Source organism: Myodes glareolus, chromosome 8 (assembly GCF_982192425.1).
Source record: "Myodes glareolus chromosome 8, mMyoGla1.1, whole genome shotgun sequence".
Lineage (NCBI taxonomy): Eukaryota > Metazoa > Chordata > Mammalia > Rodentia > Cricetidae > Myodes > Myodes glareolus.
The window spans coordinates 26,497,033-26,514,618 of NC_142033.1; the positions used below are offsets into that span (position 1 = coordinate 26,497,033).

Sequence of the window (17,586 nt, forward strand, 5' to 3'; positions counted from 1 at the left end):
GAACATCCCCCCCCCAACTCCGTTGACTGTTGAGGCCATGAACTCCCTCTTACCTGCCTTGCCCTGAACTTTTCTTTTTCTGTAATTCTCCCGAGGGCTTGCAGAAACCCCTCTAACACCATCCGGTAACAACTGTGCCCTCATCAGTCTTCTGGCTCATTACAGCCCAAGCATGGACACAAGATCGCATCATTATTTCATATCCACCCCTGCCCCGCCCCCGCTTTGGGAAATATTTCCTGTAGGGCTTTTCTCATAGGATTAAAGCAGACTTTAACATGTACATTACTTACTGTTTTCTGTCTTTACCAAATATACCCCCTTCTGTTCCTATGGAGTTAGAGTAATTACTAAATCCTCAATGTACAGAGATTTCAACTCTCGAAAGGTGTTCACCAGGACATTAAATTTAGGTGAATCTACTGACACAATGAATTCAAGCTCAAATTGAGTATGAAATTGTGGTGTCAATCGTTAATTCTCTAATATCCTTATTTTTAAAAAGGACTGTATTGATGTGGGATTTCCCTCTGTATGCTGTGATTACCATTAATGAATAAAGAAACCAGGCTTTGCCTATTGATAGGGCAGAACTTAGTTATGGCGGGGAACTAAGCTGAATGCTGGGAGAAAGAAGGAAAGAAGGGCAGAGTCAGAGAGATGCCATGGAGCCACTGCCAGAAATAGAAATGCTGAAACTTTGCCAGTAGACAACGACTTTGTGGTAATATACAGATTAATAGAAATGGGGTAAATTAAAATGTAAGAGTTAGCCAATAAGAAGATAGAGCTAATGGGCCAAGCAGTAATTTAACTAATACAGTTTCTGTGTGATTATTTCAGATCTAAGCTAGCCGGGCAGCTGGGAACCAACAAGTGGTGCTCTCCTCCAACACTATATGATTTTGACATCACTGATAATTTGTAATTTTTGCTACACCATCAATAATATTAACTATTAACTTTGAAATGATTCTATAAGTGAAATCTTATTTGTAATAGCAATACTAGAAAATTTATCAACATCTTCAGCTCTTGGCCCGTTCCTACAGGCTTCTTCCTGCCTCCAAGCCCTTTCCTTTTAATTTGTGAAACACAGAATTTAACTAGGGATGGCTGTGGCCATGGGCTTTGGAACTACCCAATGGGATCCCCATGGCCTAGCCATGGATACACAACCAAACAGTAGCTCGGTCTCTCTCAGGTTTCTCCTCCCTGCTACTGATGTGAGGAAAAAGGAAACCAATTAAGACAGTTGTCATGGGAGCGAGGCACAAATATAGGGCAGTTTCCCAGGAATTTTATATACTGTCATTTCGAGCTCGCCTATTTGATTACACAAATAAGAACTCTGGAAGCGATCTCCAGGCATGCAGGGTATGGAAGTGTGTCAGAGAGAGGCGAGTCCACCTCTTCCATTCTAGAGATCCCATTTGCCTTGCTACAATGGCGCCAGATATTGCCAAGCAAGGGTTCACGTGTGAAACCTTCACCATACACATATATGATGGACAAGATGCTCTGGGGGTACAAGATTGAATTCTAGATTTTTATTGTCCAGAAAGCTTCTTATCAATAACATACTGTATTGCTCTTCCTGCCAGTGGGCTTATGCGTTTGTGCTCTGATGGTTAGCTTTTCCCTAATTAAGGCTCCTTTCTGATCAGAAAGATTACGTGTCACACCTTGTCCAGAGAAAGCAAATCCCTTTCTCTTAAGAGTCATATGTTCCTCAGATATAAAGGAACTGAGGCAAGAAGCTGAAAATAATCAGTTCTCCATTTCCAACCGAGCTTTCATTTCATACTTGACTACAGTCTGCTAATCCCCATTTTCTCTTTGGGTTGCAGTATGTGCCAAACTCACAGCAGGTTTAACCTCCCTGCTGATCCATTGAGATGCCGTGCAGTGCATGACAGAGTTTGGCAGGCATGCATGGTGAGACCCTTAAAAACACATCAAAATAAAGCAGGGTCTGTGTTATTACCGTCGGGTCCGCTCTGGACTTAAGGCTACTAAATCGCTTTGCTGCTCCCAAGAGTGCCCATCCTTCCTCTGGCAGGCGTCATCCGAATTGGGGTATGACCAAACAGCTGGGTTTACAATGAGGCATTAACTAATCATTAGCTGAATTCTTTAAACCGACACACAGGCGCGCACGCACACACACACACACACACATGCATGCACACACATGCATGCACACACAGCACGCCCACAGAAACAAGACTTACAAATGAGTGCCTGAAGACTCATCCTTCACACTGACCCCTGGGGTCAATGATGTCAGAAAAACTATTTCTGAAAAGAGCTCTGGGGTGGGAGGGAACAATCAGGGCCCACAATAATGAGTAGCTCTTGAAGGTCACAGCTGGTGAGCAGCTAATTGTAACTTGAAAGGCTGAGGCCCCGAGTTATTAATGATCTTGCTGATAAAGTTTTTTTCTCACGCCTAGTCATGCAAGCCTTCATTCTAACTTGGAAGATAAGGAAAAAGTGCTCTGCTACAAATGTGAGACTCCTGTAGGCTAAGTGCAGTCTTGTGTGGCTGCCTGCCCCTGCCTCACGCTGTCGGAATAAACCCGTGACCCTCATTGAAATCAATGCAGGACTTCTGATTCCGAGATCACACCTAAGGGAAGAGATCGTCAACCCCACTAAATATTATGTTTTTGGCTCTTTGACTGCGTTCATTATAAAAGCGACTGAACAAAATCAAATACATAATTTACTCCAAGCTAAAGGAATCCTTTGCGTCCTTTATATGTGTCTACGATACAACACACAGAGGCTCTACTATACACTGTAAAGTTGGGTTGTGGGAGGTGAAAATAATATTTCCGCAAGCTTACAAAAGTGTGCTGGATACTAAAAAGAAAGCCTTGTCTTTTTTGAGAAGTTCTAGGGGGAAGGATGCAGACCTGGAGAAACACAAAGACTATTATTCGAAAATTAGAGGCACGGTGCACATGGAAACACCATCACCGAAGCTATCCCCACCTCGACCGCACCACAGTGGGGAGGTAAATCCTCACTGCTTTACCGTTTTATATTTTCTGTTTTGATTTGCAATTTCTCCCAAGTAGGGGCTCAATCTCAAATTTTCTACCATGTATTTAGATCCGGTCATTTATGTACATAGAGACCAGGTTCACAATGAACACTCGCTGGCTGGCTGAAATCAAGCACTTTAATTACCACGCCCTTTCAACTGGAAGGCTGTCTATGGTGCTCAGCATGGCAAGCCACTAAGGTACTGAAGGAGCCCCTGAGGCTGCCACAGCATGATGCAAGGCTCCCTCCTGCCCTCCCACTTGGCACTCCCAAGGGATTACTGAGCAGTTCCCCAAAAGCCCAGAAGCAAACAACTGAAACCACAACTGCAGCCCTTTACTCCTGGTGCAGGCCAGGCCAGGAGAACGCTGGGAGGCTGCAGGTGGTAGCCAAGCGCCTAATCATTGTACTGATCTTCAGGCCTGGGAAAAAGTGCAAGCAAACGTTTGCTTTCCTTCTTGGTGATACACCAATAAAACCATGCCCGTATTTTAAATGCGCCTTTATCCTTGCAGAAGTGATGAGCACTGAAGCATTAATATTTACTTTATAATAATAAGCATACACGTATGGCTTAATTTCATAAATTATGGACATATAGATGTATATGTGTGTGTGTTTGTGTGTGTATCTCTGTTTGTATTCAAAGATTTCACAAAGACATAAGTAAAACAACTACATATAAATGTATCGATGAGCATTCGAAATTCCTCAGTGAATTCAAGGGTTGTGTAATGTCATCACCATTTATATTTATATTAATTTTTATATGCTGAGTGTAATAGACAAGAGAAATAATTTTACCACTCTATTAAAATGAGAAAGTTTTCACCAAACCCTAATAATTTAGTCATCAACATTTTTTGATATTTTCAAAATAATATGCCCCACACAAAACTGGTGGTATTGTCTTTTCAACAGATTTTACCTAAGTAGGGTTGCAGGGAGCTTGAGTAATGAACTAATGGATTACTTTTATCCTTTTGTTATTCTTGTTAACCCAGAATAACAACAGAAACATGGATTTCTAGACAGCAAAATCTGTCTTTGCTCGGATTGTAATCACCAAGCTCAAGCTGGGCCACTTTTTAGTCATGAAAGTAGAAATGAGCAAGTTTGCATAAAAATATATAATTCAAATACCAATAAACTGTAATTTAAGAGTAAACTCCATTAGTAAATGCTAGCTAGTGCGCTCTCTCTCTTTCTCTGTTTCTTCTCCTTCGTGTGTGTGTGTGTGTGTGTGTGTGTGTGTGTGTGACAAACAAAGGTCTCCAGCATCCTCTCAATTATTTATCACTGAACTATATCCCAGTCCTATGATAAACTATTTCCTTATAAACCTAGAAGAGTCCCAAGGAAACAAGCGACAAGCAGAGACAGCAATGGATATGCATGTGACATTTTTATTACTTGTCTACACCTACACTCAAAATCTTGGGACAATTTCTGAACATGTGTAATTTCTTTATTTGCAGGTGGTATCAGCCAGTGTCGGAAAGTCTGATTTAACTTAACTCCTACTGTTTTAAAAATGTCTACAGTATCAACCTATGGTCTCTAGAAAATAGGTCAAATTGAAACTTAAAGTTATTGATTTCCACAGAAATAAATATCCTTGCCAACTTTTTAATTTAATGTATAAAGAAAATACACACAGGTTAAATTCAAAGTCATAAGATTTTTCATAAATGCAGTCCTTTATTTGAGATACTACATTAAAATTTACAAATGTGCTTTTAGCTTCAAACTGTTGAAGTTTGTATTCATAATTTCTCAAATATCTTGCCCTAAGTATAAATTAAGATTCAATTCTGTACATTTAATGCAGTTAGTACATGCACATATTTACATGAAACTCATACTTGGAACACTTTGTTTTGTTTTGTTTTTTGAGACAGGGTTTTTGTGTGTAGCTTTGGTCCCTGTCCTGGAACTAGCTCTTGTAGACCAGGCTGGTCTCGAACTCACAGAGATCCACCTGTCTCTGCTTCCCAAGTGCTGGGATTAAAGGCATGTGCAACCAGTGCCTGGCTTGGCACATTTCTTAACAAACAGGCAAAAATCACTATGCTTAAACAAATTTATATAGAGATTTATGTGGTATGTATGCTTTATCCATGGTTCTATTGATCAATCGTCTAACCACTTACAACATAAATATGCTCTCTAGGCAATGGAGAGCCAGTTTTGCTTAAGAGTATAGCCCTCGTAGGTCCAATAGGCTTCAGTGGATGGTCCCATAGAGAAGCATATGGAAGTTTTCAAAAAAGTCAATAAAATTATCTTTACAAGTAAGATAATAATTTAAATAAGCATAGTGGCTTATATTGGTAGCTAATATCCTAAGAAGGCACAAGCAGAAGATCATAGTTGAAGGCCAGCTTGAGCTACAAAGTGGGATCCTCTCCGGAGAAAACACCATCCAAAAGAATCACCGATTTTCATTGTTGCTTGTAAATATCTAAGAGTTTTACAGAATTAAAGGTTCATATATGTACTATTAAACACAGAAGTAATGGTAGATATCAATATTTTGTGTGTAAGAAAAGAGAACTATTTATTTTTCATATGTCAGCTCATTTTTAGTTTGATTGTTCACTAGAGTCAACTTCTACATACTACGTGAACATTGTACCCCTGGCTATAACCTAATGCCCCTAGGTGAGTTAAGATAAATGATTGTATTAGACAGTTTGCCATGGTATAATTCTTTAAGGTTAAAATTATCTTTTAAAGAATTCTTTTAAGAGTCTGTAAGGGTATGTTTGTGTTTGAATATGTTTATGTTTCTATGAGTATGTATGTGTTATTAGTGTATGTACGTGTTATTTTAGGAATGTGTATGTTTGTGTGTTTGTACATGTATGTGTTTGTGTATGTATATGTTTGCTATTTTATGAGTGTGTGTGGCTTGTGTGTGTGTTTGTTTGTATGTGTTTGTGTTTCTGTGACTGTGTATGTGTTTCTATTGGTGTATGTGTTTGTGTATTCTTAAGTGTATTTGTTAGGCTTTAGATGCTGCTACAGATTACATATAATCTTTTAAGTCACTCATTCATAACTTATGGCACAGTATAGCCTGTCACTAAATTGCCGACTTCTACATCTCATTACATTTACTCTGGTGTGTCTCTTATTTTTTAAAGATTAAAACATTCCCAGAATGACAATTTTAACACTTTATTGAATTGTTTTCGCATACATTCATTTGACCTCTGTCCTTCACACTTGTTCTTTAGTCAATGATCAGAACGGAGTAGCAGCAGTCCCTTCCAAAAGGCAGCAGATCACCAGCTGCAGCCTCACTTCCTCGTGTCTGCACCTATGCTTGCAAACCAAATCCTCCATTGTTTGTCCTTACGCATAAGGATTTGAGAAAATTCATCAAGTCAGTAACTTATTCCTGAGAAGCAAAACCACTTTTGTTTCCTTAGCCACTTAGCACAGGCTCCACCATCATCCTCATCCATAAGTGTGACTTTCCTTTGGATTAGCGTTAGCAGAAGCTGCCAGAGGAATCAAGCATTAGGAAATGTGGGATTTCACTTTAATTAACCAATTGCTTCCAGCATGGCTGCCTTGCGTACTTTCCTCCTTACATAACGTGTCCCAGGATCTGTCTGAGCCTGTGCTCAGCTTTGGCAACCTCAACTTCAATGACTTAATGCTTTTTGTCAGACATTCCCATCATTTATTTCAAGGCTGAAGTTTGCTCCTGATACCCAGATGGGTTCTGTACCTGCTTCCTATTTGTACCTCTACCTCAATACTTCCAAGGCCAAACTCATCATTCTGTTCTGAAAAGTCAAATGCGCATCCTAACTCTGTGAATGGAACCACCCAGTTACCTAGGCACTGTGGCTGTCCCTCAGCCTTCGCTCCTATATCCAATTAATAGTCCAGCACGGCAGATCCAAAGCCTACACCTTTCACATCACCCTTCTACTTTCCATTACCATGGTTACTGCCCTTCCTAACATCATTACCTTCTGACCCTCAGCCACAACATAACTAAATTTTACTCTCAAGTTCTCTATCGGAATTGTCCCCATAATCCCAGCAGGTTCTCAACTATGAATCTAATTAGGAGCTTCTGAAGACTCCATCATAGACAGAATGTCATAGAATGCTTCACCGGGCATGTAAGACACTCCTCTACAAGAGAGCCTCAGCCCTTCTTCCGCATGTTCCCTTCCATTATTTCTTCCCCCATTCTGCTCTAGGATCCCCAGTTACATAAACACTGTGCTCATTTTTGCCCGCTGCAACATTGTTCACGCCACCCAGTTAGCCAAAATAGCCTCCTCCACCATGCTCCAGCTACGCTTGCTCACTGTCCTAGGGATATGGGAGCGGTGAACTTAGATAAAGCTTTGTGATACACCAAGGGTGCATCAGTGCATTTCGATGACACCATATTCCAAAATCATGGGGTTAACTAGTACCTTGCTTAACTAGCCTCTCTTTTAACATCAGCTGTGTTATTCATAAGGACAGGAACAGAATTAAAGAGGCGCTTCATGTACCAGGGCCAGGCAAATAAGTGAATTAAACTGAGTAACAGTGGTATTCAATGTGCATCTATTCTAGCCATAACCCACGAACATAAAAAAAAAAGTGAAATCATTCTTTTAGATCTTGTTTTGTTGTTTCTCCTTATTGTAAACAAAAATATCTCCAAATAAGTAATTTTTTTTGAAAATCCTTCAAGAGCCCTCAATTCATTTTGTACACCAGGCTGTCCTGGAACTCAAGATCTGCCTGCCTCAGTCTTCCAAGTGCTGGGACTGCTGGAACTAAAGGAGTGTGCCACCATACCCGGTTCCCGGTTGTCATTATTTTATAAGACAAATATTGAATCAAAAAAATAGCTTCATTACTGTAAGCAGTTTGAAACCTACTCTCATAGAAAGAGAGAATAAGTACATATAAAGGCAAAACAAATAAGAAATATTGTTTATACAATTTTTATAGATATACTGAAGTCTATACTTCCTAACACTGATACTTTCAAGAGGAAATATCACTTCAGTAGACTAATGAAAAAGAAACAAGGTGCTATAGAAATTCCTCTGAATTATGTTTAGGGCCACAACACATTTTGTTTAAATCTTAACAGCTCTTCTATTTCTCTAGAGACCTTTACCTCTTCTTCCAACATAAAAAGATTATGATAGGTACACAAGGAAGATTCAGAAGAGCGATGTGCCAAGAACACATTTTGCATATCAATTACTAGCAAAAATCTACTCTTAACTCACAAGCCTTTCTGGAAGACACACACACATATAACGTGGATAGAGCTTTATCTGAAATAACATTATAGTGTCATATAAAACAAGAAAGCTAAGACACACTTTGAAAGCCAAATTGTATTATTCTCCTACAGCAGGAATTATAGCCCAAAAGTTGAGGCGGTAAAACAGAAGGTTTTTGCTATGGCATCATTTCTCGGTTCTTTCCTTACAATTCCTGTCTTCTTCATATCTCCCCATGAATTCCTGGGCTTTTCCTAGACATGTCAGGTTTAACTTCGATATAATAACAAACTTTGAGAAAGACTTTTTGCTTTGTTTTTGTATTTGTCTTTTTAAAATTAGGATCAAGGGAAGTAAGCACATGGCAGAGGGATACATCAATGCTGTCAAAATAAATAACAGAAATGGATTAATTTAAGTTATAAGAGATATTTCAAATAAGTCCACGCTATCAGTAAAGCTTTCATAATAATTGGTCTCCACGTCATAATTGGGGAGCCAACGGTCCCAGTGAATAAAGTTTAACTACACACAAACATGCACATATTCAGACCACTGTAATTCAAAAGTAGGAGGACAGAAATTGTCTTGTCAAGAATAGTGGTCAGGCTAATGACATACCTCAGCAGTAAAACACTGACCAAGTGTGGGTCAGGTTACAGGTAAAACGTTAGTCAGAAACGGTGGTACAAATCTGCAATCTTAGAACTCAAGAGACCACGACATGGGGTGTGCTATAAGTTTGAGATCAACCATAGTTACATAGTGAATTCTGAGGTATACATGGCAAAATCCTCTCTGGGAGTCTCCCTAAAGAGTGAGTGTCAGTAAAGATCATTAAAAACAGAGGGATGTACATCAAATCCATTGTCTATTTAGCTTAGCTTAGTACGGTCTATTTATTTAGTTTAGCTGCTGAACTAATGAACTAACTCATGATGCAGTACCTTCCAACAAAGAAAGGCAATGTCTGCCAAAGGTATGGGGTAAAAGCTTATGGCTGGTATACTAAATTAATGAAATTCTTCTTTTTTTGTGTTTGGCTAATTATGATGTCTGTCACACTGCTGCATAGATGCCACTTCATCTCCAAGCCAGCAAATCTAAGCCTACACGTGACTGAAGAATGTAGTTGTTGGGGTGTGATCTAAGATAAGAAAAACAGTGCTGTCTGACTATGAGCCTTTTCTCATTAGCATTCTGGCTTTCATAGGTTTCAAAGCATTTGGTATGCACTATGTTTTTCATTTATCTCAGTATCTATGACTTGCCCTATCAAGTGAGTGACTTTATGGTATACAAAGGAACTGGCTCGATTCCCAAATCATGGTGTTACATGTAACCCAGCAAATGAACTTCTGTCCCTTTAACCATGAGAGCTTCATCTATTTTAGCACTTCACAGGCACAATTACGTGAGCTTTGCAAGTACAGTCTGGACCAAACACTCTGAAAGTATTGTCTTCATAAGCAGAGGTTTTATTTGCAAAACTCTTAACCAACAAGAACATTAACCATTTCCTTAAGATAAAGCACCACTTTACGCGGTAGTCAAGGGACAAGCTATTTTAATAATCAGTTTTAATTAGGCAAAAGATTAATCAAGGTTCATTTCTGAGGAATTCTCAAAGGACACGAGAAGATTACTTTTGGTTATTACTCTACTGAAGTGAGTGCTAAGTTACATGCTAAATGAGAGCAAATATGAGCGGAAGGGTCTCCTGTTCTCTCCAGATTATGACTTGAAACTCTGCACACAGACACACACACTACACACACACACACACACACACACACACACATCGAAGAGAAGACAGAGAAGCTCAAAATTCAGACTAATCTTGGCTCCCTTGTATCCCTGCCAGGTATTACAGGGGAGTAAAGGAAGGACTGAGTGCAATCCTAGCAGATATGCTTGTGTTTCAGGATATCTTATCACTCCTGGCCAAACAGGGCTATTAAAGACTAATCCTGCCTTTCTTGTATTTTTAATGAGGAAGACTTTGTTTGGCCAGCAACTCCATCATGCTTTACTGACTTTACCATCCATACTTGTCGCCCCTATCTCAGTAAAATGGAGAACTGTTCTTATTTAGTGGGTTAAAGCAGAGTGGTCTTCTTCCTGGTGTTTTCTATGACTTACATATACAATGAGTCTTTAAATCTTACACATTTAGCCTCATTGTCAAGATTTGGGGTCCCAGGGATGCTGGAATAACTCTCAGGGCTTCCTGAATGTTATTTACTGAGTTCATTTCCTTCTCTATTAGTATGAACATTCTCTCCTTGGACCTTCCCTCCTGGAGTCAGAACACTGGCACAACTAACTCATAGCTCCTATGAGTCAATGTAATTCTCCAGTTTGCTTTAAAGCCTCTAGTGTTTTTGTTTTGTTTTGTTGTCATTTGTCTCTGTTCTTAATGTGCTACTCCTTGTTTAATTCTAATATCGACCATTTTTTTTCCTCACTGCCAACTGAAAAATGCCAAATTCCTCACAAGATAATATGCCTTTTCTCATCAGATCCTTGCTCATTTTTTTCTATTTCTTCATCATTTCTAGAATGATGTTGGGAAACTATCACTTGGACCTGATGCTCCAACTACACTAAACTCGAACCCTTGTGTTTACAGCAGTGTCTTTCTTTCCCTCTGTGCTGAGCTAACTATGAATTGCCTGCCAGGAGGCAGTGCACACACCATTTCATCTTCAGGAACAGAGTCTGTGTGTGACTCAGTCAGGTAAACTGTGCTCTATTGCACTTCATACTCAGTTATTTGCTTCCCATGCCCAAGGAAATATTGGTAACTGGAATCAGCAGACAAGGAATATTGATTAGACTCCATGGAGAGTTGAACTAAGAGACAAGAAGGCAAAGGGCAGGAGGTGTGAGTTGATCCTGTGGCTGAGAAGATAAGGGTACCATCAGAGATGATACCACAGAAAACAATAAGCAAAAGCAGCCTTTTTGAAAATAAAGATTATTAAACCACAGTTTCCACATTTAGCATCCTGTAAAACACAAATACAAACATACACGCATGCAAATTATCCTTACGTATTACTTTGACAAGAATTTTTCCATGCTGTAGTATAAACAGCAAGGGTCTTCAAGGAGCATTCATTGAATTACACTCTTTCTGTCAATGACTAAAGACTCGCTGAGAGACCCAAGACAGGGATTCCTCTAGCATCATGTTGTTGACCATTAACATAGTGCTCATTCTGTTTGCACATCAAATATTACATATAAAAATAAAAATTTCCAAGAACGAATATAGTAGCATCAAGCATATAGCACAATAATTTAAAGGTTGATTTCCACGCAAAAAATCCTTCTAATAATTAAGTGGAGATTTACCTTTGTTCATAACTACAATACAGACATTGCCATCTGTAAACATTTATACCTAAGAATGAGGGATAAATCAAGTAGAGTTTTATGTGATTCTCCAAGAGGACTGAATGAATATATTAGCACTATTAAAGAAAAAAAAGCACTCGGCTCCTATGGGACAAGAAGTGTGCTTTAAAATAAGTTCAGGATAGAATTTTTAAGATTTTTTTAAAAGTACTTTTGGATTGCTTTATCTGTTTTTTAAGAGAAAGCTGGTCTGAATCTGGTACAGACTGTGTGGCTTTCAAGTTTGATAAAAAATTCTCAGTGACCTCCCTCTGCACCTGCAAGATCATTATCAAAGTAACAACTAAATGATTTAAAGTGAGTACTGGTACAATTTTGCTAAATGGATGCAATATTATACTGTTCTCTCATTTCATATCGCTATGCCCACATTTGAGGGCTGCTCCCAGATCTCATTAGAGAAGACCATTTGTGCTGTAGATGGTGGTTAACATAGAAACTCAGAGCTGGTCAAAAGGCAGAGAATAACTATCAGTCGAGGGCTCAGGCACAAAAGGGAGCTCTATATATTACCACCTCCGAGCTCAAGACCATCACTGAAGAGAAAACAGAAAGACTGTAGGAGTCAGTGGCTGGGGAAGACCAGAGCGAAGTATGTCTTTAGGATATGGCAGGACCACTGTACTCATCAAGTCACAGCCCCTGTGGCTGCCTGCAGAAGGCCTGCACAAGATAAGGCCAGTCGAGAGGCTGCTACGGAATAAGAAAGATTTCATACATCTCTGCCGCTAACAGAGGAGCTATGGACAGAAGATGCTCTGGGGTTAGGAACGGTCACTTTTTATCAAGTGTGTGGCTCTTGGAAGCTACAGCAAGTCCAGTGGATGGCCCATACCCAGGAATTTATGAGCAGCATACATTAGACTGGATGAACTATTTCAAGAAAAAGAAAATGAAATGAAGAAGAGGAGAGGAGAGAAGAGGAGAGGAGGGGAGGGGAGGGGAGGGGAGGGGAGGGGAGGGGAGGAGAGGAGAGGAGAGGAGAGAGGAGAGGAGAGGAGAGGAAGTAGTTATGGTATGGGAGAAATAAGTGGAGTAGTTGCGGGGGGAGGGGGGGACATGAATGCTACCAAAGAATATTTTATGAAATTTCCAAGGAATTAATAAAAAATATTTAAAGATGTGTTGGCCTTCCTCTGTCCTCTAGGGAATATTTAGGTTTGGATTTTGACTGGGATTGGCTTAAGGCTTTCTCCTGGCTGAAGTACTTCAGGAAACCCTGATTTAAATGTCTATGTGTGGGTGCACACACACACGTGCATGCCTGGGCGCACACCTCGTTTTCTTACTACGCAGTGAATTTCTAGTTTCTGTGAATACACTCATTTGCTCTTAATTTCTATTGAATCTAAAAAGTTAAATAAATTCAAGGACAAACATGTCAGAATGCCATTTCACAGGTTGGAAAAGACTTTGTTCTACTGCCATGGTTGGATTTGTTGAGTCTCCACTTATTTGCTTGATTATTTATAAAATAAAACTTAGGTTAGGTTTAAGGAAAGATGAAGTTAATTTTTAAGCCACAGATTAATATTGGCCTTCATTATTTAAACTATTTCCTTAGGACTATATGTTTACAGCATCTTCATCTACAACAGGTTATTTATTTTTTTAAAAAAAGAACACAAAGAGCTAAGGAAGGAAGTCGAATTCCCTGACATTTTCTTGTTTGAATTATGCCATGTCTTTTCAACTTAAAGAGTTCAAGATAATATGAAGCTCTTACTTCAATTCCATTTTTAATACCGATCTAAGCACTCTAGCTGTGTGCTCTCCTTACTACGGGGAAGGATTATGCCCTGTAATATTTACTTATTCTTCTTTACTCTTTCTGTGGGAAACAATCTCAAATGACCTTCAGTCTGACTGTCTCATGGAGAAATTACTTTCACAGGACAGCGACTTTCTAAAAGCAGCACAGTGATAACGAATTTCTCTGTTCCTTCAGCTCCCCTGCATCCACAGCCTTTACCCTCTGCGTTTGAGCTGCCACACAGTCTACTAATGTGTCCGCTTTCATCTCTGTTTAAAATAATATATATATATATATAAAACCTCTTCTTCTTCTTTTTTTTTTTACTTTTTCTGATTTAAACCCTACCACTACCTTGCATTATGACATATATGTGGCAAGAATGAAAGGCTAGTGACGTAGAAGAGTGTTCTGAAACAGGAAGCAATAAAAATTGGGGGGACTATCTAAATATAAGTAACTTTTTAATAAATATAGAAAATGATCCTATGTTCTAAATTTTTTATCAGAAGACAAAACTGCAAATGAGAATACATATATATGTATTGTTTTAAATATGTATGCCTTACTATTCTAGAAATTTCCACGAATACTGGTTAACCCGAATAACATAAATTCTATTTATTTGCAGTACTACTGTAGAATACAAATTAAGTCAAAATCATCATAAAATTTCCACAACCATTTTCACATTGTGTTATAAATGAAAATGTGCTTAATTCAGAGCATGTTTTATCTGAAAGGGGGACAGCGAAACAGGAAGAATGTGTACTCCTCAGTGTCCTTGAATCTTTGCAACACACTGGAGCCACTCTTGCTGTGGACACCACGGCCACCACAGACCCAGTCATATCCATCAAGGAAGAAACGCTAATTTGAGTGGACAGGTAGGTGAGCATTGATGGAACTTGGTGACAGAGGCCACAAAGCCACTGTGAGCACCATGTTCCCTACACCCTTCCCTCACCTCATGTGCTCACTAGAGCTGAAGACTGGGGGCTAACTCTCATGGGTCTTTAGAACATGAAATGGACTTATGACAAGCCATTCAAGCACTCTATTTCATGTTGCCAAAACAGGGCTTAAACAGTAAATACAACTAATACAGTGGTGTTCGCTTCCCCTTTGCATTTAATCCTTTCAAAAAAAAAAAACTATATAGTAAGCAGGGTAGCTAGAAATTCATGGTTTTCAGCCAGATATTTCCCAGGGCTTCTCACATTGTAGCACACAAAGTTCTGAATGTTATGAACACCCATTCTGCCCCTGGAATTAAAGGGATAAGACTACCCTATGGAGGTTTGTGGGGAAAAAAAAGAAATTGTATAGTAGACAGTATAAATACTATTTAATTTTATGGAAATATTATATAGTGTTCTTCAATGGAGTTTTATTAGCTGGACTCAATAGAGTTGCCATCGGGGAACCAAGATTGTAAGTACATCCCAACATTTTCATGATATTACTAGCGTTTTCCTGAGGTTTAATTCCTTACTATGATGCTTTAATCATAATCTTTTCAAAATCTTGTCAGTTCCTACTGATGAGACTTCTTCCCCCAAATCAGAAATGTTAATGCTCATCTTTCATAGGAATTTTACAGTTAGTTAAATGCTTTTTTAAACGTAATTTGAAGCATCAGGCAATAATGCAAGATAGCATTTCTAACTCAACTTTAATTCTTTTCTTTCTTTGTTTTGGTTTTACTTTTTCTATTTGGATGTCTGCTCAGGTAGTCCAGGCTGGCCTGAATATTCACTACACAGCTTAGGCCTTGGACGCTGTTCTTTCCATTTTCACCTTCAGATTGTTGGGATGACATGTGCGTGTCACAATCCTTGGTTTCCATCACAACCATACATTTTAAACAAAATATTTCAAACTAGGATATGGCTCTACTACTGCTGAATAGGCGTGCGCTGCTACAGCAGAAACACAGGCCACCAGCAAAGGTGGAAGGCAACATGAGCCTCCCCTCAGCCCGTGCCCTGCCACCCCAGCCCTCTCCCCCGCCGGCCGCACCTTGGGCTGCAATCTGTGCTCCTGGGGCACCTGGTCCACGACCTCCTCTGGCAGCTCCACGTGACCCTTGTCCTCGATGAGCAGTGGCGCGCTCCGCCGCTGGCTGCTGAAGGAGATGTCTGGGAGGTAGAGCGCCTCCTGCGCTGCGCTCCGCGTGTCGCAGTGGAGCAGCGAGGGCTGGATGTCTCTCACTGTGCTTGCCACCTACGGGGACCGCAGGGCGCACCATCAGACCCCTGCTTACACAGGCCTCAGAGGAGCCCAGTAGGGGGCATCCCCAAGGGACAAGTCTATTGCAGACTCAGGCTTAGGACCAGCCACCCCAAGTCCCACTCTGACCACTAGGGCATAGATTATGAACACTATTCTCCTCCCCATTCATAGCATGATCATTAAACTAGACATAATTGCAGAAACTGAGTAAGCTAGTTACCTACAAAATATAAAGGCCCTCTATATTTTAGTAGTCTCATAGATTTGGAATACAAACTATGGGCACTAATAAACACAAGTATGAATTAGACATTGGCTACCAAACTCATAGATTTTTACATAAAAATGTTGACAATATAAAGGGATTTTGATTTTGTTATTTTTGTTTTCGTTGTTTTGTTTTATTTTGTTTTGTTCTGGTGCAGAGTTAAATGATTATTTTGTATTTCTTTATATGTTTTTTTGGTCATTTTGCTAACATTTTGAAAAGATAACTATATTAAGAGCTATGATGGACATTAATGTGAAAAGATATACATACATTTTTGCCACTTATATACACAGTGATTTTTACTGACAAATGTTGCATATTACATAAATGAATAAATATGGAAGACCAAGACAATAATGGTAAAATAAAATTATACACATATGATATTTTAAAAAATTGACACAACAATCATATATTATATGCTATGAAATAGTAGAGCTACCTAAGTACATAATTTCTTTATGGTGCATTTATAAGCAAGATACACAATTCTCTATACTAACTTCAATTAATTTATTCAATAAGAAAGAAAATGAAATCTACCTGTCAATAGAAAGCAAAGGATTTACAAAGGAAAACATCATTCTCAGTGCATACATTTTTAAATGTTTACAGCTACAGGTTTAAAGACAAAATATTTCTCTATATAGTTGATATAAAACAGTGAAGAAAAAACGAAGAAAACAAATGAAGAAAAAGCATTTTGCAACAATCATCTAATACAAGGTTATATAGTAGGATTCTGATATCTAGGTATATGTTTTATTTGTAAATTAAGAATAGAATCAGATCACTCCACAACACAAAATGACAAAACCTTTACAGAAAAAAAAACAAAGTAATATGAAAAAAATCAGAAAATCTACCTGATGGAAAATTCTAAATTTAATTTTTTATACTGCTATGAAATAATAATTCACATTTAAACAGCATAATATAGCATTGTTAATATATATACCAAAACAGTTCAAACACCATTCTGATAAGCTACATAAATGGAATGTGTCGAAAAGCATGTTTCAAATGTCTCAAATTCCTTTTCTCTATACCCCTAGTAACAATGAAACTAAGTGTATATATTTTATGGATTATTTACAAATACTTGTCTCTGAAGATCTTTACAATTATTCAGTGTCAAGACACCAGTGAAAGTGTGTTATATAAGACATCATGCAAAAAGCTTCTGATATAATGATGGTGAAAGATTTTATTCTTTGCCAAGTTGACTTGCCAGCTTAGTTGGAATGATGGGCTGTGAGCTGGTTTGATTTTACTCATTCAATATGTAAATATAGAGTTCTCATCAAGTATCAATTCCTCTTTAAGGTATAGAGGAGTTTGGTGGACAAAGCAGACTACAAGGGTGTGTAAATGAACCATTCACCTTACTAGGGCCATTGAGACATAACACACAAAGAAGAATACCCTATAGATAGATATATCACGAGTCCTCAGAAAATATGAATGGGGTAAGCTATAAAAATGGCTTATTTGAATTTTTAAGGAAGGCACTCTTGGGATCAAACTCAAACCAAGATTTGTTTTCTAAGATCTGAACTTAGAAAAAAATCATATCAAAATATGACAAA

The 17,586-nt window shown here is 38.7% G+C and overlaps 1 protein-coding gene across 1 annotated transcript in view; it reads right to left on the reverse strand.

Annotated features, from left to right (window-relative positions):
* Adgrl3 (adhesion G protein-coupled receptor L3) overlaps nucleotides 1-17,586 on the reverse strand; it is a 722,793-nt gene that overhangs the window by 423,006 nt on the left and 282,201 nt on the right. Inside the window, 1 exon segment of the mRNA XM_087908936.1 lies at nucleotides 15,514-15,717. Coding sequence (XP_087765062.1) covers nucleotides 15,514-15,717 — 204 coding nt within the window.